Source organism: Carettochelys insculpta, chromosome 1, assembly GCF_033958435.1.
Source record: "Carettochelys insculpta isolate YL-2023 chromosome 1, ASM3395843v1, whole genome shotgun sequence".
NCBI classification, from domain to species: domain Eukaryota; kingdom Metazoa; phylum Chordata; order Testudines; family Carettochelyidae; genus Carettochelys; species Carettochelys insculpta.
In genome coordinates, this window is record NC_134137.1 from 162,160,762 (window position 1) to 162,183,641 (window position 22,880).

At 39.4% G+C, this 22,880-nt stretch overlaps 1 protein-coding gene across 11 annotated transcripts in view; it reads right to left on the reverse strand.

Annotated features, from left to right (window-relative positions):
* Window positions 1–22,880, reverse strand: part of DMD (dystrophin) — a 2,199,436-nt gene that overhangs the window by 440,050 nt on the left and 1,736,506 nt on the right. For all 11 annotated transcript variants that reach the window (XM_074994601.1, XM_074994607.1, XM_074994584.1 and 8 more), the window contains one exon: window positions 14,219–14,408. In XM_074994601.1, coding sequence (XP_074850702.1) covers window positions 14,219–14,408 — 190 coding nt within the window. The remainder of the gene's footprint in view (window positions 1–14,218; window positions 14,409–22,880) is intronic.

Sequence of the window (22,880 nt, forward strand, 5' to 3'; positions counted from 1 at the left end):
CAAGGGCACGCTATTGACTCATATCCAGCATCTGATCCACTGTAATCCATGCCTTCTTTTCTGCTGCTCTGCTACTTAACCAGTCGGCACCCAGACTGTAACAATGCTTAGGATTCTTCCATCCCAAGTGCAGGACTCTGCATTTGTCCTTGTTGAACCTCATCAGATTTCTTTTTGCTCGATCCTCCAATTTATCTAGGTCACTCTAGACCCTATTCCTACCCTCCAACATATCTACCACCCGCTCTATCTTAGTGTCATCTACAAATTTTCTGAGGGTGCAATCCATCCCCTCATCCCAGTGATTAATTGAGATATTGAACAATACTGAACCTAGAACCTATCCTTGGGGAACCCCACTTGAAACTGACCATCAACCAGACATTGAGTCATTGGACCCGACCATCTAGCCAGATTTCTAGCCATCTTACAGACCATGTATGCAACCCATACTTCCTTAACTTATGGGCAAGAATGTTGTGGGAGACTCTATCAAAAGCTTTGCTAAAGTCAAGGTATATCACATCCATTGGCTTCCCCATGTCCACAGAGCCAGTTACCTCATCATAGAAGCTTATCAGATTGGTCAGTCATGACTTGCTCTTGGTGAATCCATGCTGACTACTCCTGATCACTTTCCCCTCTTACAAGTGCTTCAAAATGGATTCCTTGAGGATCTCCTCCACACATTTTCTGGGGACTGAGGTTAGGCTGACCAGTTTATAGTTCTCTGGATTCTCCTTCTTCCCTAATATCTGGATGGTGAATAAGTAAATGTCTTTAAAAACAGTCAAGATATTGAGGAGAAAGTTAGGGGATTTCCCTAACCAGGAAGAGTTTACCTCCACCTGAATACTACCATATCATACTTGCCAAAGGTGACTTTGCCCAAGAACTAACATAAATATTCTCAAGGGCAAATGCTTTGCCTGGAGATTCAACTAGTTAGTCCCAAGTGATATTTTTTGATATTTCTACCCAAGGTAGGACAATTCTCAGACTCATTTATTCAGCCATACATTATGAGATGATATATATATAGCCACGGCATACATGAGATTGCAACTGCATTTCTGTGTAAAACTCAATTTTCAAACTGCTCTAAAATTCACAGGCAATCAGGATGGGCCTGACAATTATTATGCCACTTCAGAATATAGTGTAGAATTTGTAATATGGCGCTGGTGATATTTCATTTTAAAAAATGAAATCTATCTGTCTGTCCATCTGTCTCTCTCTATCCGAAAAAATATATTTTGTCCCAAATTTGATCATCCAGGTATGTTACAAAATGTAATTTATTTCAGATTTTATATATATATATCTGAAGATAGATAGCTAGATAGATAGAAAAATCTTTAGCAGCTGGTTAGATTAAAGAAATTTATTTATTCACCATCCAGATATTAGCTGGTAAATAAATAATGCCTACACAATCAGACAGTTGGAAGAGAAAGAATAGTTAGAGACCCATCAAATGGACCACTACAGATCACTTTTTTGCTATTGAAACAATATATATATATATATTCTCCCTGTCTGTGTTCATCGCTGTGGCTAGCAGGTCCTTAAGGCAAAGGGAGTCTCTGTCTTCCCACAAAAGTGCTGCAGAAACATTCATCTGATGATTTTGCTGTGGCTCATCCAGAGTTCAGGGCAGTGGGAAGGGTGAGTAGTAGGAAGGTGCCTTAGCTGCCTGCCCTGGAACCTGCATGGAACATATAAGCTCACATTTCAAATGCAGAGCTGCCCATTTTCTGGGCAGCTGAAGGCAGCCTGCTGGCTAGGTCCTAATGCCTAGTACTTCTTTCTCCCCTTCTGTGTGCTGGGAGGGGGTCTTCCTGTTTTCTGTGCCTGCTATTGAATTGGATAGGGGGAAGAGCATGGTGGAAATGAGGCAAGTGGGGTAAGGAGGTGGAGAGACAAGCCAGTGGAAAACAATGGGGAGCCAGGAGAACGATGGGAGGAGGGTGGAGGAGAAAAGGTAATAGGGGACTTGTGTGTTGGAGGGAGAGGGGGAGTGAGAGTCTGCCCTCCCTCTGTCTTCACTTTTCAAAGACTTCAAAGAGTTAGACAGGTAGGCCAGCCAGCCTTATGCTCTCTCTCTCTCTCTCTCTCTCTCTCTCTCTGTATGTGTGTGTGTGTGTGTGCACGTGCGCATGAACGTGTGTACTGCAGGGAAGGCTGGATCATTTGTGGTGTCAGGCACCTGTGATGGCCTGGCCTCAGTGCAGAGCACTAGGCTCCTCTCCATCTGGGCCAGGGCCTGTGAGATGTCTCCTACAGGCAAGCAGTGGCTTGGGTCTGAGTGATTAAGTGTTTTTTTACTTTTTCAAATTCTGTTATGGGTGGGACAGGGGAAGCTCTTGGTTGGGGAAAGCAGTAAGCTTGAGTGGGGGAGGATGGAGCCTGGGGAGAGAGGGATGTGGTGGAGGGAAGTGAGGAACAGAGGGAGGAGGGATGTAGTGGCAGGGAGGAGAGAAGGTACCGGTAGGACAGGTCTCAGCTCTTTTCAGTCTCAACACTTTTTAGTGGATTGGAGATTACATTGCCTGGTTAGGATACAGCTGGGGATTTGGTTCTTTCAATCCTGAGGATATTGGGTCTACTGGTCTGGTACATAAAGCTAGCACCAACATGCTGCTTCAGTGGGACATTTTGCCATCTTGGTTCTGTGAGCCAAATGAGTGCTATTCATGTTAAAGCAACAGAAAGCATGACAGGATTTTACCCATGGGACCCATGTCTCTTGACAATTCTTATTCATTGTCTGAGGTGCTTACTGCTGTTGAAACAAAGCAAAACAGCAGTAATATAGCACTTTAAAGGCTAACAAAATGATTTATTCAGTGATGAGTTTTTGTGGGGACAGACCTACTTCATCAGATCAATTGCATTTCCAGTCCAGACTGACATCTATAAGTACAGAGGTCCAAAAAAGAATTGCAATAAAAAAAATGACAAATCAAGTACATAGGGCTGAAGGAGAGGGGTGAGGAGTAGGGGATGTTAAGTGTTTTGGCTGAGATAATTACAAGCATCAAAGGAAGGGAAGCAGTCCTTATAATCAACAAGAAGTCTTGTGGCACCTTATAGACTAACAGATACTTTGGAGCATAAACTTCATGGGCAAAGACCCGCTTCATCAGATGCATGAGTGATGTCCTTGTAATGTGTGAAGTAATTGTTGTCTCTGTTCATAACAAGTGTTAACGTGTCAAATCTGAATATGAACTCCAGTTCACAAATCTCCCTACGCAACCTGTTTTTAATATCTATTTGTCGTAAGACACATATTCTCGGGTCTTTAACAGACTGGCCCACTCCATTGAAGTGCTCACTGACCGGTTTATGTGTTTTGAGAATCCTGATGTCTGCTCTCTGTTGAAACAATAAGTATAGGAAGGGCACAACCTTTTTTGAATGAAGAAGTGAGAATGAGGTGGCAACTTTTGCAGCCTGATTCCTGTCATTTTTTTTTCCTTTCAGAGATCAGCAGCCAGCTGGTGATGAGGCCCCACACCTTGTTTTAGAGTATGAAGAAAGGACAGAGATTTATCAATTAGTTTTAACTGGTGCTTGCATATGTGTTCCACAGGATCAATGAGAGGGGTTCAGTGTGTTTACAAGCTGCCTGCATATCAGCTATCAGAATATATATACAAAAAACCCCCCACATGTGACATTTCTTATTCCCAAATTTAGTGCTTTTAATTAGGTATCTTTGGAAAGTCTGGCACATGGTACAAAACAAGCATGCCAGGCACAGGGAAGGGGAGAGGAGAGAGAATGGAGACAGTAGGAAGGGAGCAGGGCTTGGGCAGGACAGAGGGCCAGACATGTAAGAAAGCTACTGCTTCCCCACATGGAAGCTTCATCCACTGCACACCTAATGCCAAACATCTTTTGCATCTCTCTGGAGGTAAGGACATTTTTGTGACAAGAGTCACGTGTTCTGCTTTAAGTTTAAAATGGGCTTAGGAGCTCTCTTTATTCTCGCAAAGCAGCTGTGTTACCAGATACAAGAAATGTATCTAAATGCTCTGCTAGGGAGTGCAGGCTTGTGTAGGAAAATGACATGGGATGCTCTCACAATCCATGGTGCCAGCTTGATGCAAGTCTGCGAAGAATTTCAGACATGGACTATTTGGCTGTTATCTACCCCTGTATTATATTTTAATATTTTAAAGTACTTCACATGACTCAAGCACCTCCCCAACTATCCTGGATGTACAGTTGTTCAGGTCCTTTGTGGGGTGGGGGTGGACTTAAGATGACAGAGAAAGATAAAGTGGGGGGTCAGAGACATTTCAGGCCAAGACAATTAATCCAATGATGTATTCTGTAGAGTAACAATACTCTGTCTAAGAAATTCTTGGACCTTTGGTATCTTAAGGTATGTGTTATAAAGACCCCACCATCACCATCAGAGTCCATTTTGACCAGAACACATTTGTTAACTCATAAACCTGAAGCACTCTCAGGTTATTGTTTAAATGAACAGTTGTCACATGAATTCTTACTTTGTTAAATGTTTCCAGGGCTATAAACATCAAATTAAATTGATGTACAGGCTTAATTTATAAAAAATTACTTTGATAGAAAAGCAGGATAAATCCATGCCAATTTCTGAATTATATCTAATATTACATAAACAGGAAAGCAATGTCACATATAATTATCACCACAAAGACAAACCACAAGCGTAATTAGCACAGCTGAGGTTCCATATCACCACAAGTGCTAAAGCAGACAGTAAAGTTCATTATTTTCATCTCCTTCATATGGCCATGTATTAGTGTAGGCCTCAGGGGAACATGTGATATATTTAAATTAACTAATAAAACACAACATATAATTACATAAATCCTTAAAGTAACTATTACAGATAGTGTGAAAATTTTCCAGAAAGTGTTATAAACATGCAGATCACCTCAACAGTACCACTGTCCTTTCAGACAAATGCTGCAGGCAAATACATGCTTCAAGAAACAAATGTTGCACTATAATGTCCACGTTTAATGTAATTACATCAGTGGGAAATCAGGATGGTCAGTTATTTTTGACTCCCCTCTCAGCTCCCCTCAGTGGATGAAATGTTCAGTGCTGAGGGCATATTTACCCTATTTTCTACTCATGAGTTCTGATCTAATGATTTCTGATAAACAGAATCAAAAGTAACACCTCTAAATGTGTGGAGTCCCCAGACAAATTATTCATGTTATATAAAGTCCTAACCATAGAATAGAACATTCATGTCCCTTGTTGCTTCAAAAATATAGTGAGAGTTTGAGCATGCATAGCACGACCTTAGAGGTCAGAGACGTGTTCCTTTGATGTACTCAATCCATAAATAACAATGGAAAAAATAAATATACACTTGACCCTTAAGTTAAGGGGTTTTCCAATATTTTGGGAGATGAACTCTTTATTAAAGATTCAGTTTAGCATTTAATGTCCTCAAATTATAATTAATTCATTCTGTGGGCTAATGGAATTACAAGAGGGGAGAAATAGCCCATTAGTCCTGATTAGCATCCTCTAGTATTACTTTCACAGTTACAAGAACCTCTTATGTACATGCACGCTATTTTTGGGATGATTATAAATCTTTTGCAATACATGTTTGTTTCAACAGATATAAAAAAAGACAATGATAAAACCTGGAATTTTCTGAAAGTCACTGGAAAAAAAATAAACATTACTTGGAAACATAAACCTGATTTCACTTACTGTGGTCTCAATTCATGGCTTCTGAGTTGAAAAATCCTGCCTCAAAGCCCCAGTGGCAAAATTCAGCCTGGGCATAGAATTTACACAGAGGGCAATTAAAACCTTCCTGTGCTGGGGTTGAGTGCACAGCAGACTGAGCAAGCTTAAAAATGAGTACAATTTTTTATGGCCAGAATTTATATCAGTACTTCCTTTTTAACAGCATCCATGAGGGTGGGGGTTGGGGAGGTGTGCAGAAAAGCTTTATTGGATAACTGTCCTACTAGTGGTGCTGAGGGGGAACATTGCCTGCTCATTCTTGAAATGAATTCCCTCTCTACTTCTCTGGGACTGGTTGGCACAGTGAAGTTCAAATTCTGATTTGTCTGTCCCCTGTGGCTATCTAAAACCTCATGGTATTCTCTATAAAGTGAAGGGGATCCTCTTACTATTGAGGACAATATTCCCTCTGTAGTTAGTTGTTTGATATTTCTTTTAGCTTGACTGTGTGGCTGAAACAAATAAAGACACAAACACACAAACAAACAAGTAAAACACCATCACTCTTAAAATCCCATTAATGTCCGGCCCCCTTTTTATTTAGCATCTTTTCACATCCACTTGGTTTCAAGCATGTTGCCTATAATGGTTTACTGGCAAAACCAATGTCCAAACCAGTGCTGCAAGTGGCTACTGTATTGATCTGCATGGTCACTATGCTACTAATGTCTGACATTGTAAGTGCAGAGCTCATAGGGAAGGCGTATTGAAACAGATAGATCTAGATTCAGTTCTATACCATATTTTCACCTCTTCCTGCTTCAAACTGAATTGCTTGTGGTGTGCTGCAGGTTTATGAACAAAGTGTCTATCTGACAAGCTTTTGCGTTTAATTGTATGCGTCTTAAAATTAGAGCTCATCAGAAATGCTCTGACTGAACATTTTGCCATCAGAGAATTCTGTTTCAAGGAAATTAAATCTTTCCATGGAGATGGTTTGTCACAGACTAAGGTTCAGTGAAAAACAGTTGGGCTTCTATCAGACATGGCTGGTTTCCTCCTGCCTTACTACCTGGCTCCTCATCAGTCTTCCCGATGTGGAGCCAAGAGCCTGGTAGCTGAGGGAACCATAAATCTGCAACTCTCAGGATTCTCTCTTGCATACTAGACAGGATAAAAGGAAGCCAGAAACCTAGAAAGAATGGGTCACTGCTTCTAAGCATCCTCTACTCCCACTGTCTTGGGCATAGGGTCAGGCAACTAAGCAGACTGCCTTGGAGACAGTGATGGCAAGACTTCTAGGGTTTGTGAGAATGGGGCACCCAACCAGGTGGCGCACTCCAGGCCTGAGGCCCCCCAGTGCTTTCCCTTTCTTGAAGAACTTTGCAATGTTTGATCTTAATTCTACACCAAAATAAAACTAATTTTTGAAATTAGCTGTACAATGTGATTACCTTTCTCTGAACATCTCTGCTATGTACTAGCCCAGATGTTCCATCTTAAATTAATTAAGGAGGGTGAAAAAGTGTAAGCTAAAACCATCTCCCTACAGAATGAACATGAGTTAATGCAACTTAATTGAACAGACTGAGTTTTAAAATAAATTAAGGATACAGTCTTTATTTGACCATTTCCCACAACTTGTTCACAGTTATGAGCTGAGTCACAGCAGGTGCTAGATTCACTGCATAATAACTACCTTTTTTGAAACACTTTAAGATCCCCCTCCCCCACTGCTGCAAACAAAAAACAAACACTTTCATGATCTGTTTTGCAAGTTTTGACTGTCTATGCTGCTGCAAGACAACATCATGTACCAAACTGTAAGGGCTCTCTTTCTAGCCTCAAGAAAACAATCTCCTGGATGACACTTGAATTTCACCGGAACGGCAAGAAACGAGAATGTTTTTCACCTCTTTCTTAGTTATTTATTATTTTACAGATACTTCCAGCTTTCCCTGTCTACTTGTACGAGATCCACTCATTCAGATGCCACCATGGGGTGTGTAACATAAAGGGAAAGAGTAGGAAATAGAAAAAAAAAATGGTCACAGCTGTGCAGCATATACATGTTGCTTTCATTTAAAAACCCAGTGAAAAAGGCATGCTGATAAGGCAATAAAGTCTGCTGTGCATAGCCTTCAGGTCTACCTTTTGTTTATATACTTCAAGGTCCACCACTGGTAACCCACGTCTCTCGTTCATTAGTCTCAGAGGGGTAGCCATGTTAGTCTGTAGCTTCACAAAAACTAGCAGTTCTGTAGCACCTCCAAAGACCAATATGTATTTTTTATTAGGTAATGAGCTTTCAAGGGAAGAATTCACTTCTTCAGATTCAAGTAGAAAATAATAATCCAGAGTTTATATAGCCTGGGTAGGGACAGAAGGAGGAGAAGATGAAAAAGGGTGGGTGGGGGAGTCAGCTATCATTAATAGGACCAGTGGAAGATGTAAATTAAGTTAAGTGGGATGGGTGCCATTGCTGCGAATATCAAAGGTCCCCACCTTCACCTTGTAAAGTCTAAGATAATTGAGATGTCTATTAAGCCCAAAGTTAAATGCGTCAAACTTGCAAATAAATTCCATTTCAGATGTCTCTTCTGTAATCTCGTGGTAAAATCCTTTCGGAGAAGGATGGCTACTTTCAAATCCTTCATTGAATATGCAGGGAGATTAAAATGTTCCCCTATAGGTTTATGTGTATCCTAATTCCTGATGTTGGATTTATGACCATTAATTCTTCTATGCAGAGACTGTCCGGTTTGTCCAATGTATCTGACTGAGGGGCACTGCTGGCACATATCACATTAGTGGATGCTCAGGTGTATGAGCCCCAGATTGTGTGGTTGATGTGGTTAGGTCCAGTGATGGTGTCTCTAGTACAGATATGTGGACAGAGCTTGCAATGGGGCTTGTTGCAGGGATGGATTCGTGGGTTAGTGTTTCTGTGATGTGGTGTGTGGCTGATAATATTTTCTTGGTGGCTGTCTGTAGGTGAGAACAGGCCTGTCACCCAAGGCTTGTGAGACTAAGGGATCATGATTCAGTATAGCTGAGCAAAGTTGGGGGTGGGACCCCTTGGGGGGCATGAAATTTTGTAAGGGGGGGTGCAACACGATCAGCTGCTGTGTCTCAGCCCTACCATCTCATTAAAAAGGTAGAAATATGTTAGTGTTTTTATGTATGTGTATTCCTATGAAGTTTTTGAAGTTTTTACATTACACAAGCTTATCCTCTTACATATGCTGAAAGAGTTCTTAATTTTTTTTTTCATATGAACATTATCAAAATTTCCATTGGTTTGGATTATATTAGACTGGTTGTGGGGGACCTGCTAATTGCAGGGACAAAAATTGGGGCCCAATGTAAAAAGTTTGCTCACACCTGTTGTAGATTGTCAGTGAGGTGCTGGAGAGGTTTCAGCAGAGGGCTATAGCTGATGACCAGGGGTGTTCTGTTATTTTTCCTCTTGGGCCTATCATGAGGTAGCTGGCTTCTGGGTACTCATCTGGTTCATTAGTCCTTTGACCGATAAACACAGGACAACCACTGGTAGATTTGCCAGTGGGACAACTGGATTCTTACCCAGGTGCCATGGCCATTTGGGGAAGCCTGAAAAAATGGGATCCCCCAGGCCCAAACCCTTTCTGCCTACACATCACTCATGCCGGGTAGCATGTTCACTTATGGTGGATTGCCCAACTTCACCTACCGGTTGTTCCTGCCAGGGAGTGGGGGCTTGCCCCACTCTGACCGCCCTGTGCTCCTACAGAGGAGTGGAGAAAGTCCCTGTGCCCTGATCCCACTCCCCAGCTGGAGCATGGGTGGGAGGATGGGGAACTGCAGAAAGAAGGGATAAGACATGCTGTATCCCAGGACCCCACCAAACCCTTTACCTACCTCTGTGGATATGGGCTGCATGCTGTAACCACCTGACCTTTGTATAATTCCTAATATTAAAAATTCCTAAGTCTTATACCTATTTAATCTGTGTCCCCATGAGCCTGTGAGGAAGGGTTAAAGCTCCTTATGCTCCAGCTGATTTGCCCAGATGGGAAAATTTACTTCCTGACCCCTTGTACAGACAATCAGAGACACAGCAACCAGGAAATACAGTTCAAATGCCATTAAGCTATATGGAAGGAGTGTGTGTTCAGCTAATACAGGGCTCAGAGCCTGAAAAAACAAGGCCAAGCTTTAAATAAATGATCGTTGGAGGCAAGAGCCAAGCGGCTTGCATCTCTATGGTTGCCCAATAGCAATATTAGAGAAAAAAGACTGTGCTCTATACATTCCCCCTTATTACAAAAGCCACTGGGATCATGCAGATCCATAAATCAATGGGTGGAAGGGATAAGTATTTAATATTCATATAATTATTTTAAAGGGAAGGCAGTTATTTTGGTAAAAATGCCAATTAATCATAACGAAAATTTTGTGAAACAAGGTTGGGTTTGGCGAAGTTCCCCAACTCACAAAAAGTTGATTTTTTTTGTAGTCAAAACATTTTGGTTTTACATTTTTTCAATTAAAAATTCTGGATTTCCTGTTCAAAATTTATTTCAGATATAAATTTAAGCTAATTTGACTGAAAAAGGTTAAAATAGATTGAAATAGAAATGTTCCAAATTTTCAAAATATAAGAGTTTTGATAAACTCTTCTTTTTCATTTGGGGTAATTTTGTTCATGAATATTTTCAAGATTTTGATATTTCATCCTTAATATGAGATATGAATTATTTTAAATCATGGAAATTATTCAGGGGATACACATGTAATCAAAAGTTCCTGCACTGTGATATTGGCACTGACACTCAGAGTATGCCTTTCGGCAAGTCATTTCACCTTTGATCTCAGCTGCCCTGCTTCCTCCTTCTTACTTGAAGATAGTAAAGCTTACCAGCAAACATCACAGGTTCGTTTAATCATTAAATGCCTATAGAGTACTCCACATGCACAACAGGCAGTATAAATTCTAACCACATTGTTCAATAACACTGATCAAGTGATGATTTGACCTTCTCAGTAAGTATCACATACACATAACATTTATATATCTTCATTAAAGTCCCTTGGGATAAGGCTCATTGTCTGTGGTTTAATTATCCTCTGTCAAGCAATGAGTACATTTTTGTCTCACAATACACAATCAGAATAATTTATTAACTTGCCTACATATATTTTTAAGATGATGGTTGGGATTTGTAAACAATACTGTCCTCATATCCAGAGGGTCAGCCATACATTATTGAGCAAATAGAAGTGGATGAAGACTTCTTTAGATATGGTCACATACATATTAATATTTAATTGCTAGATGAATGACCTTTATAATTTGAGGTCTATCCCCAGGTTTCAGAGAAGAAATCTGACAACAAGCTCACATGTGGTGAATAGTGCAGTCTAAGCAAACACACCTTTGGGCTACATCTACATTCGCTCCTTCCTTTCTGAAGGGGCATAGTAATGAGCGAGTTGGGAAATGCTACAAAGGTGCTACCATGAATATGCATCACCTCATTAGCATAATGATGGCCACGCAGAATTTGAGAATGCTGCTTTTGAATCACACGCCACCTACATAGACAGGGGCCTTTCGAAAGGACCCCCTGGACTTCAAAAGCTACTTCTTCCTATTTGGTTTTAGTAAGAAGGGACGTTCAAAGTCTGGGGGGGTCCTTTCGAAAGGCCCCCGTCTACCAGTGTGGTGTGCGATTCAAAAGTGGCACTTTCAAATTGCATGCGGCCACCCTTATGCTAATGAGGTGCTGCATATTCATGGCAGCATCTAATTAGCACCTTCCCAACTCGCTTATTGCCATGCCCCTTCTGAAAGGACAGTGCTAGTGTAGATGTAGCCTTGACCTCTTCCAAAACACAGCCCTGAACTTAAAAGTTAATAAAACCTCAGTCTTTATCAGATTACAGTTTTGCAGTTCTGTGCTGTTTTAAGTGAATTATAGGCAGCTCCTATAACAATGATTTCACATAGTATAAAATGAAGCTAATCACAGATAGTAATTTTAAAGTTTATATATACATATATATATTTAAAAATTTTATGTAAAGTGTATTTATCAAAAAAGACAACAAAGATCTTTTTTTCCTAAAATGCACAGCACAATTTCATCTACATTAATGAAAATTCCCTCACTTTCAGTATGCAAATAAATAGGCACTTTCCCACCCTGTACTCTTCCTTACATGAGGAAAGAAAAAAGAATTCCAACAACTTCCATAGTGACATCAACCACATTTAATTCTATTCAAGTGAAAGACATTCTCTAATCCACTTGTGCTTGCAGCGTTCGTAAATTATGAGGTTTTTCTGGAGGATTAAACATGTTATGCAGTGGCTGATAAACAGTGTAAGCCAATAGTCTAGTCAGAAGTATCAAGCTATATATAGAGAGATTGACAGAGCGCTAGAGAAACAAAAAGATATTTCATGAAGATATTTTCCCCTCTTCTGCCCATCAGCCTTCTCTGAAAGTCAAAAATTACTGCTCCATGGGTGGACTGATATATATGAATCTGTTGGGAGTAAGCAACAATAAAACAGCTGCTGCTATGCCTTTGCATACTAATGTTTCTTTTTAATATGTAAGAATCACTGCTCTAGCTGCACAACCAAGATCAAACAGTGAACAGAATGCTATCTAAGTCTTGAAAAGGAAGCAGAGATACTGCTACATACTCTGCCCTTCATGTATTGTGAAGATGTTTTTTTTTAAATAAACATAACAAGAAACTTGGGGAAAATTCAAACTTATGCCAGTGCAACAATTCCTTTAAAAGGCAACTCCTAATGTTTTAAAAATATTTAAATTTACAGTAAAGTTATTTCTTATTTTATTTACTCCATGGGCTGTCTAAAGTTGACCCTAGCATTAATTTAAAATGCTTCTTTTTCATTTTTTATTGTATGTGCATTGCCTGCTTTATCTAAGGATGACTCCTCCACAGTAATTAAAAAAAAAAAAAAAAAAAGCAAGCTTCAGACATGGTGTTTCTGGCCAAATATACCTCTATTTCTAATAATGTCAACTATATTTAAAAATAAAATACTAGACCTCTGTGTACAAGGAACTTTATTTTGATGTATTCTTCATTTTTATGGGACATACAAAAGTTACCACGCCAAACAAATTAAATTACTGCTAACACTGCACATGATGACATAGAAATGTAAAAGGAGAACTTCGTTTTTTTTTTTTTTTTTCCATTAGCAACCAAGAAATCAAATACATGAATGTGAAAAGAGACGGACTGGATATAAATGGTCTAATTCAGTGCAGCATGATGTCCCCATTCATAATTACTTCTCGTGGATCATACCAACTAAATCAGGTATAGAGGGATGAAAATTCTGAGTGTTTTAAAATAAAAATATTGGATGACCATATTCCAGTTTTCAAGCTAAAATGGTCCAGACCTGCTTTGTAAGGAAAACAACAGTTCTGGCTTTTTAAGCACAGTGCAATAGAGTTTATTAATAGTGGATGAGCATTACAATGGAAAATTAAGTTATATTTAAATAAATGTAAACCACATTGGAGAAAAAAGGTAATACATCTCTAAGTTAATCTTGCTAATTGAACACAATCACCATATTTTTTAATTACTTCACATTAAAATTAAGTTACAAAACAAATTAACTATTATCATCTTCAGACTCTGGAGTTTCCTGATGTGGATATGGATGAATTTAGTACCAAGGTGAAGATAAAGCATGGTAAAAATATTTTGTAATATAGCTCTGCCTTGCATGCATCACAAGAATTTAACATATTTGTGAACACACATCCCTATTAAGCTAGTACAATGTGAATATAAGTGTCTCAGCCATAGCATTCTATCTGTAATGATGAATTTTTTCTTACCAAGACTCTTTCTAAACAAACTAAACATACCATCCTCTCTTTCTTAACATTAAAGGTAGAGAAAGGAATTTTTGAACCCTGGAAAAACAAGTGTTTCAAAACATATGATCATGAACTATGTGGATGTTAACAAAAAACAGACAAATGCCAGATTGATATTTTTAAAGTATTTGAAAGTAATGGAGCAAAACAAATTCAATTAATCCACAGATAGTAAACTGGACACAGTGTATGCAGTAGATACTGCTATAAATATTAGAAATACATATGTGTCAATAATTCTTAAGACTCTGTATCAGCACCATAATTAGTCCATAATATAAAATCTAAGTATTTGTTTCAGCAAAGTTTATTTCTGTTTGTCTCAAGTTGTGCTTCAAAATACACGGAATCCCATTCCTTGTCTGAATGAAACAGTCACTGAAAGACCAGTATGATAAACAGAGAAGGGGTCACCCAATTTTCAAAGGAACTCTCCAAAGAAACAATTAAACAATGGTACTACAGTCAATATTGTTTTGAATTTCATTTCAGTTTAAAATAAGCAGAATGGCATGAACAAGCACAAATACATCATTATATTGAATCCATGCAGGTCTATACAGCTGAAGCACTTGACTTACCTGCCACTGTCTCATGAGCTCCCAAACCTCTTTCGTGTCCTCTAGTATCCTTTCCTTGTGTGTAGCATCCTGCAGGACATTGGCAGTTGTCTCTGCTTCTGAAAGCCAGGTAAGGAACTTTTCCAGATCCAGGTAGAACTGTTGCAGCAGCCTTAAAGCGGCTTCCAGTTCAGCTTCTCGTTCACTAACCCTGTGAAAGCACAAACAGTCAAATGCAGCATTCACAGAAATCACAACATGTGTAGAGATTGTTAAAAAAATGCCACAAATACACAGCAGTAGTATTACACCAATAAAAATAAGAGAATCTGTAGATAAACTATTACTATGATAGAAGATGTTCATAAGAATGCACTATATACTATATACCCTCCCCTGAGTTCATTTTCATCTCTATCTTTTTTGGATGGTGGGAGGAGGTACACAATGACATTTTCCAACTGCAATATAGATGAAATGACATTACTTTGTTAAAGAACACCACGTACTGTACCTGAAATTTTGGAACTCAGATCAAGGTTAATTCCTTTCAAATGTGATCAAAGCTTTTTCTCTTTTTTCCAGGAAGCCTGCTGCTAGCTACAAGCTCGTTTCATTTTTGGAAATCATGAAGTAGCTTTTGCTCACTTAGGGGCAAGGGTAGTTTACTGAGATTATTAATAAATATTACATTGCAAGGCTTTGGGGACTGCATTCATCAACTTGTATCCTACCAGAGTAGAAGATTTTCAAAGGCACATGACACAGCTCTACCATATGGAAACAACCATGAAAAGATTATCAGTTTTTTAAATAAAAAATCCTCTATTGAAATCCCAAACACCAATTTCTGCCATTGGCAACAACCTAAATGATAACAATTTGATAAAGAAGAATATTCAAGATCCAAGCATTTCTGTCATGAAAATTCCTTAGATATATTTGGTCTGCTCCATCAGAACCAGTATAATATGTATATATGTCTTATTTGCAATGCATGCTTTTGGAGTATTAAATTTAGGCTCAACATTGATTAAAAATTTGAACAACTGCATGTGACACAAAACTTATTAATATGTGACTTACAGTTATTATGCAAAACTATAATTTATTTGGGCAGTAATTTTACCATGGGAAATGCATATTAGGCAGTAAACAATTCCTGAAGACCTGGTGGCAACACTGCTCAAGAATGAGCTGTTTATTCCTCATGTGGGTTGTTTCTGCTGAGCACACATTCTTCAGAAGTATAGTTATTGCTGTCATATAGGACAGACACCTCCTCCCCTGTCTTTATTTCACATTAACTTGGCATGCATGGAGTAGGGTTTTGAAAGTATCAATCATTAATAAGAAAAGTGTTGAGTTTACATATTTATTATCTCATATAGTTTAAGGCCTGACAAATGAACACTAACTCCGTACACAGGTTGGCAAAGGAAGCTAAGACTAGGTCTCTTGTGCATCAAAATTCTATGCTGGGGAGATTCACAAATACTTCTCTCCTATGGTTGACTGGTTTGTGTGAGACATCAAAGCAGCAAAATGTAATATGTATCTTCCTCTCTCTGAAGTAAACATATCACCAGTGATTGTGGGAGGTATTTCTAGACCTGCACTGCTCAACTGTATGTTTAGTCTTCAACCAATAGCTAGCTTCATCTTGGCATGTGTTGTGTCAGCATGGTCTCTATTAAGATTCAAACCATTTTTTTTTCTGGCTAAAAAACAGTTACAGGACCTGAATTCACATAGATATTTACTGTAATAGGGATTAAAGAGATGTGAAAAACATTTATATTTGGGATGGAAGTCCAAATGTGATCAAGTTTTCTAGGTAATCTGAAAGAAAGTTTCACAACAGATTATCCCAGAAATACAGGTTGAACCTCTCTCATGCAGCACTCTCAGGACCTGATCAGAGATAATTTTCTGGGCAATGGGAGATCAATATTTTCTAGCACATTACCAACATCTCCATTGCTTACTGGGCTCTTAGAAGACATTTAGGGATAAACTACAGCTAAGTAGCTGTACAGAACACTCCAAGCCAGGACTGGAAGCTGTAAGCAAACTTGACCACACCCATAGTAAGTGATCATCTGGCTAACTTAAATCATGTCGGATTATGGATGTTACTGGACTAGATTAGAGAGGTTCAATCTGTATTTTCAATCCTTGTAGGTTTTCCTACCCATTCATAATGACATTATGCAACTCCTGTGTGCTATATCCAATATAAAATCTTCTTTATTGCCATCAATATGTTGCATTCCTAAAGAATGAATGGCAAAATGTAATATTGTTGCTGAACCAGAAAGACATGAATTCAGCTGAAAAACATTTTAGTGTGCTTCACCATTTAACATGCTTCCTCATCAAAGATTCTTCCAAACTCTGATTATAGCTAGTATATGCTGAGGGATTTAAAGCAGTTAATCAGAGCTCAAAAGTGAGAGAGCAGAAAATTCATTTCAATCAAATAACCATGTATTAACTCAGTGCTAAAATCCACAATCTACATTTCAACTTTAAAACATTATTGTGTCTCTCAACCACCTTGTGACAAAGGTGGCTATTAATAATGAACCTGTTTACCTAATAAGGAAATATAGAAAGAAGTCAAACATCTTGTCTCAGGCAATTAATTAAGGGACAAAGGACTTGATTCTGACGACACATTCTGATGATGTGCAAATCTGGAGTTACACACAAGATAGGCTGCCCTCCACGGTTACTCAAGATGATCCAGTCGTTCCACGAAAACATGAGAGGAACCATCCAATATGACGGCGCATTATCGGATGCTTTCAGAATCAGGAGCGGCGTCAAACAAGGATGCGTGCTTGCTCCGACATTGTTCGGGATCTTCTTCGCACTCCTCCTGAAGCATGCCTTTGGATCTTCAGCAGAGGGCATCTTGCTGCACACAAGATCTGATGGGAAACTGTTTAACCTTGCAAGGCTGAGAGCTAAGACTAAGGTGCAAGAAGTCCTCATCAGAGACATGCTGTTCGCAGACGATGCTGCTGTAGTGTCTCACACAGAGCACCAGCTTCAAAAACTGCTGGATCAGTTCTCCAAAGCGTGCAAGGACTTTGGGCTTACCATCAGCCTAAAGAAGACAAATGTACTTGGTCAAGATGTTGCTGAATCCCCATCAATCAGCATTGACAACTATACGTTAGAGGTTGTCCACGAGTACGTTTACCTCGGGTCCACCATCACTGACACCCTGTCGTTGGACACTGAGCTAAATAGGAGGATCGGAAAAGCGGCCACAACTCTGTCCAGACTCAGCAAGAGAGTGTGGAATAACAACAAGCTGTACACTCACACCAAAATGCAAGTCTACAGAGCCTGCATCCTCAGCACCCTCCTTTATGGCAGCGAGACTTGGACCCTGTACGCCCGCCAGGAAAAGAGGCTGAACGTCTTCCACTTGCGCTGCCTCAGGCGCATCCTTGGAATATCATGGAAGGACAGAGTTACCAACACAGCCGTCCTCGAGAAAGCTGGAATCCCAACCATGCACACCCTCCTCAGGCAGCGTCGACTCCGCTGGCTTGGCCACGTCCACAGGATGAACGATGGAAGGATTCCAAAAGACATCCTGTATGGTGAGCTAGCCTCTGGGAAAAGACCCCCTGGACGCCCCCAGTTGCGTTACAAAGATGTCTGCAAGAGAGACCTCAGAGAGGTAGACATCGAGCTGGACAACTGGGAAGAACTAGCAGACGACCGCGGCAGATGGAGGCAGGGCTTACACAAGGGCCTTCAGAAGGGCGAGTTGAAGATCAGACAGCTAGCAGAAGAGAAGCGAGCGCACAGAAAGCACAATAAGGACTTGCCAGACACCCACTACATCTGCAAGAGATGCAGCAAGGACTGTCACTCTCGTGTGGGTCTTTATAGTCACAATAGACGCTGTACATGAAGTCTTAAATTGAAACTTTAAAGGGCGCAATCCATAGTTTGTGCAGACTGAAGGATGCCTACTACTACTACTCTTTAAATCAATAGAATTATTCCAATTTTACACTAGTATGAGAAGTAGCCAAAGGTATCTCTGAGAAATGTGATGATAGTGTATATCTCAAAGAAAGAATCTCTGTTTCCACTTTCAACCCATCAGAGACTGGTTAGCAAAAGCTCTATTTTTATTGACCTATTGCTGAGCAAAGTGATTTACTTGCACTTAGCTCTCTACCTTCATTCTAACTTCTTGGACTGCCTGAGGGATGTCCTTTTTCCTTTTTACTAAGCAAACAGTCATCATTTAGCTACCATGTGTATACAAAGCACACTGACTAGGTCTGTCTGGAATAGATAGAGCTAATGTAACAGAAGGCAATCTGAGTTTGGAGAATTAAAAAGGAAACAAAAACCCTACAAGTCCTAGGACAGACACTGAGTTATTACATTCTCACTTATTTATATAACAAACCATATTCCTATAGTAATTTTCCATAACAGCTCAAAACACCTCCAAAGTTATTGAGTAGAATTTGAGGATTTTCTTGTGTCTTCATACTGTTTCCCAGCACATCTACATATGTGCAATAACCTGATCATTGCACTCTGGAAGGTCACCCAAAGAGTGTTCATGCTTAAGGAGATGACATTGCAGTAGATATTTCATATTTCAAGGCTCTCTACCACGGTTACAGTCACAGGGCCCAAAGGTGTAGCCCCACTTGATCATCACATTTCTGAGTGTTGCCAACTCCAGCATGGAACCAATTAAGATTTCACCATATAGCCCAAGTCTGATATGCACTGGGTGGTAAGTATTAAACTGGTGTACACTGGAGCACACAGATTACAGGGTCAGTTTCACCTCATTTATCATAACTGAATCCTGGTTTCCTTGGGGACAATGTAAAAGGGCATAACCTTGGAGAGAAAACTCTATTGTAACATCAGTCGAATCAGCTTTTGTGTTATACAGTAAATATTTTTATGTTATATAGTAAATATTGCATCTGTGCACTGCCTAGTTCACTGATAAGGAAAAAAAAATCTTTTGGGATTTCCAGTTCTACAGAGCAGAATTCTTTGCTAAATTGTGCGTCTTAGTGCTTTTTTATTTAGTTTTAAATACACAGGTAGCACCTCTCAAATCCAGGACTCTTTTATACAGCAACAAAATCCATGGTACACAGGGTGGGGGCCTAAGCCACAGCCCCTTGCTTGCTCCTTGGAAATAAAGTCTCCCAGCTGAAGCCCCATGGCAGCCCCACAGGGCCAGAACCAGAGATCCTGAGGAGTGTGAAGCTGGGACCATGGCAGTTCCTAGAAGCATAGGGCTGCCTGGAGGCAACAGCCCTAAACCTTCCCTGGTCCAGCAAATTCTCTTGTTTGGGATCATCCAGTTCCCATCCATGCTGAACTAGAGAGGTGCAATCTGTATTATGCAAAAGACCTTGCATCACTTGTGGACCATACTCAGGGCCCAATCCTACAAAAATTTAAACCTGTGCTTAATTGTCTGCGAGATCAGAACCTTGCTGTAGAATGTAACAGCAACAAAGGCTCCTGTGGCACCTTATAGACTAACAGAAAAGTTCTGAGCATGAGCTTTCGTGAGCACAGACTCACTTCATCAGATGCTGGTCTTGGAAATCGGCAGGGCCAGGTATAAATAAGCCAGAGCAAAGGTGGGGATAACAAGGTTAGCTCAGTTAGCAAGGGTGAGGCTTACTACCAGCAGTTGATCCGGTAGTAAGCCTCACCCTTGCTGACTGAGCTAACCGTGTTATCCCCACCCTTGCTCTGGCTTATTTATACCTGGCCCTGCAGATTTCCAAGACCAGCATCTGATGAAGTGAGTCTGTGCTCACGAAAGCTCATGCTCAAAACTTTTCTGTTAGTCTATAAGGTGCCATAGGACCCTTCGTTGCTTTTACAGATCCAGACTAACACGGCTACCCCTCTGATACTTGCTGTAGAATGTGGATCAATTCCTGAACAACCTAACTTTCCTCTGAAACATTCGATAGTCATAATTCTAAGTAGAACCAATCTGAATCTCAGCAGATTAATATAGCTGCATGCTTCAGATAGCATATCAAGAGGCAAAAGAAAATGTTTGTTATTTTTTGCTTTGTATGCTGCAAAGGAGGGTAAAAACTAAAATTAACCCACCAATGTCAAAATTCAGGTAATTTTTAATGTAGAAAATTATGAACATGAGCTCAGGTCAAGCATAAAACAGAAAAATATAGACATATTGCATGTGATGGAATCCTCTAAACTTCAAGAAACAATATTTTCTTTAATTGTACTGGGCTTACAGTGAGATACATGTTAACTGTGAAGAATATTCTCACACTGCTCTACCATGACATCCAGAAATCTTAGGAAACATAATTTTTTGAGTATGGAAAAACAGTTGGTTTTCCACAGAGCTTACTGTTAACTACAAAACTTCTGGTAATTTATGCCTTTTAAATATTGGCACATTACTGATATATTCGAAGTATTAACTTTTTAGGTATTTGAACTGAATTCTTAAGTCAGTCATAAACAGATCTTACTGAAGCAGTGTGTGTGGAGAGTGGGGGAAAAGCAGATGTGTTACTCTTCAAAACAACAGTCACAACCTTTTCAATTTACCAATAATCTCACTTAAAACAAGATTTAAAACTGTAACTGACATATCCTATACTTCTTTCTGAAATTTATGCAGTATGACCATATATTTTAATATAAATGGTCCTTTAAACAACAATGCATTTGCAAAATTATAGGACTGAAATTAGGAAAGAAAGGTCTCTTCAGATGATGAATAAAGCAGTTCAGATGTCATATTTAGGAAATGATAATGAAAAACCAAGAAAATTATAGGAAAAAGGAAAATACAAACTCTGTATGAGTAATGTTTAGCGGCATTAAATAAATAATTTAAGATTGGGTTCCTTGTATCATCTAAATATAAGATTGATTTTATCTGAGTACAAATTATAATACATGAAGATGGGAGAGGGAAGGAACATTTATTTTCTTTTAAGAAGACTTGGGATATAAAAACTACAATAAAATCCCTTGCACTATTTTGAATTGCTAAAGTTAAGAAAGAAAAACATGATATTCTGTTTAGATGCTCATAATTCTTTTCTGTCCCACAGGCACGATGACCACACTATGTTTGCACTACTGCAAATATGGTAGACTAGTAAAAGCAGTAGTAGAATTTGCATGTCAAGCATCATCTTCAGTACTTCCAGGCTGTGTCTACACCAGCCCAAAACTTTGAAATGGCCATGCAAATGGCCATTTCGAAGTTTACTATTAAAGCGCTGAAATATATATTCAGCACCTCATTAGAATGCTGGCAGCCATGGCACTTTGAAATTGATGCGGCTCGCTGCTGCGTGGCTCATCCAGATGGGGCTCCTTTTGTAAAGGACTCCGGCAACTTTGAAATCCCCTTACTCCTATATGCTGTTAGGAATAAGGGGATTTTGAAGTTGACGGGGTCTTTTCAAAAATGAGCCCTGTCTGGACAAGCCACACAGCGGCGAGCCGCATCAATTTCAAAGTGCCCCGGCTGCTGGCATTCCAATGAGGCGCTGAATATGTATTTCAGTGCTTCGTTAGTAAACTTCAAAATGGCCATTTGCATGGCCATTTTGAGGTTTTGGGCTAGTGTAAACACAGCCCCAGAGAGCAAATCCCCATTTATGATTTTGAAATTTTAAGGGCCTGAACAAGATTAGCTACTCAAATCTAAGACAAATGTAGGTGAAAATTCTGGTTTTGGGAATTGTTTATATTTGATATTAAATACTAGTGGGCAGCAATTAGCAAATGTACTGGTTATCTCACATTTGGATATTCCTCAGATTCACACAGAAACTAATTTTATCTTAAGATGCATTTATCAAATGCTTTAATGTCATTTTCTTACCTAAAAGGGCTGCACAACATTGTAATTTCACTCCTATTTCTTCATTGTACCCTTAATGTGGTATATATAAGAATGTGTTTTCTACAAAAAGTTATTAGGCTGAAAAAAAGGATCATGGTTCTAGGGAAGAGAAAGTTCTGAACTGCTAGAGAAACAGTTCAAAATTCTGGTTAAGAAATACAAACAATCCTTGTGTACAATTTCTAGGTTGTTCATGGTGGTTGTGTTCAAGTAGACTGACACAAATTACTAAATAATTTGACCTGCTGTTCCTTCTTATAACTCAGTAGTTCATAAACTCTAAACAAGAGTATAAAAACAAAGAACAGCACAATGCTACAAGTCCTCTCTTCTAGAACTCCCTATCCTGATTCAGAAATAATTAAATACTACCACCACCTGCCTCTGACTCTCATATGGACATCTTAACCTATTTAAGAATCCAAAAGCAACTTGGCTTAGCTGCTAATCTTTGCTTCTGCTCAGTGAAGCATTTTCAGCTGGGACGAACCACCTTGTTAGGATTTAACCATCACAAAATGGGGGAAAAAAACCAAAAACAAAAAACCCAACTAACTCATCCTTTTTTGTAGGGCTCCTTGTAGGGTGGAATTGGGCATCACATAGCTGTCAGATTTCTTGGGTGGAGAAATAAACAACCATTGCACTCCACAGGAACCCCAAAGAAGAGAAATCTTAGCAGTACCATGCCGATGTTAAAACACTCAGAAAGACTTTCATTCAACAACCCTAAACTTCATACAACACTAA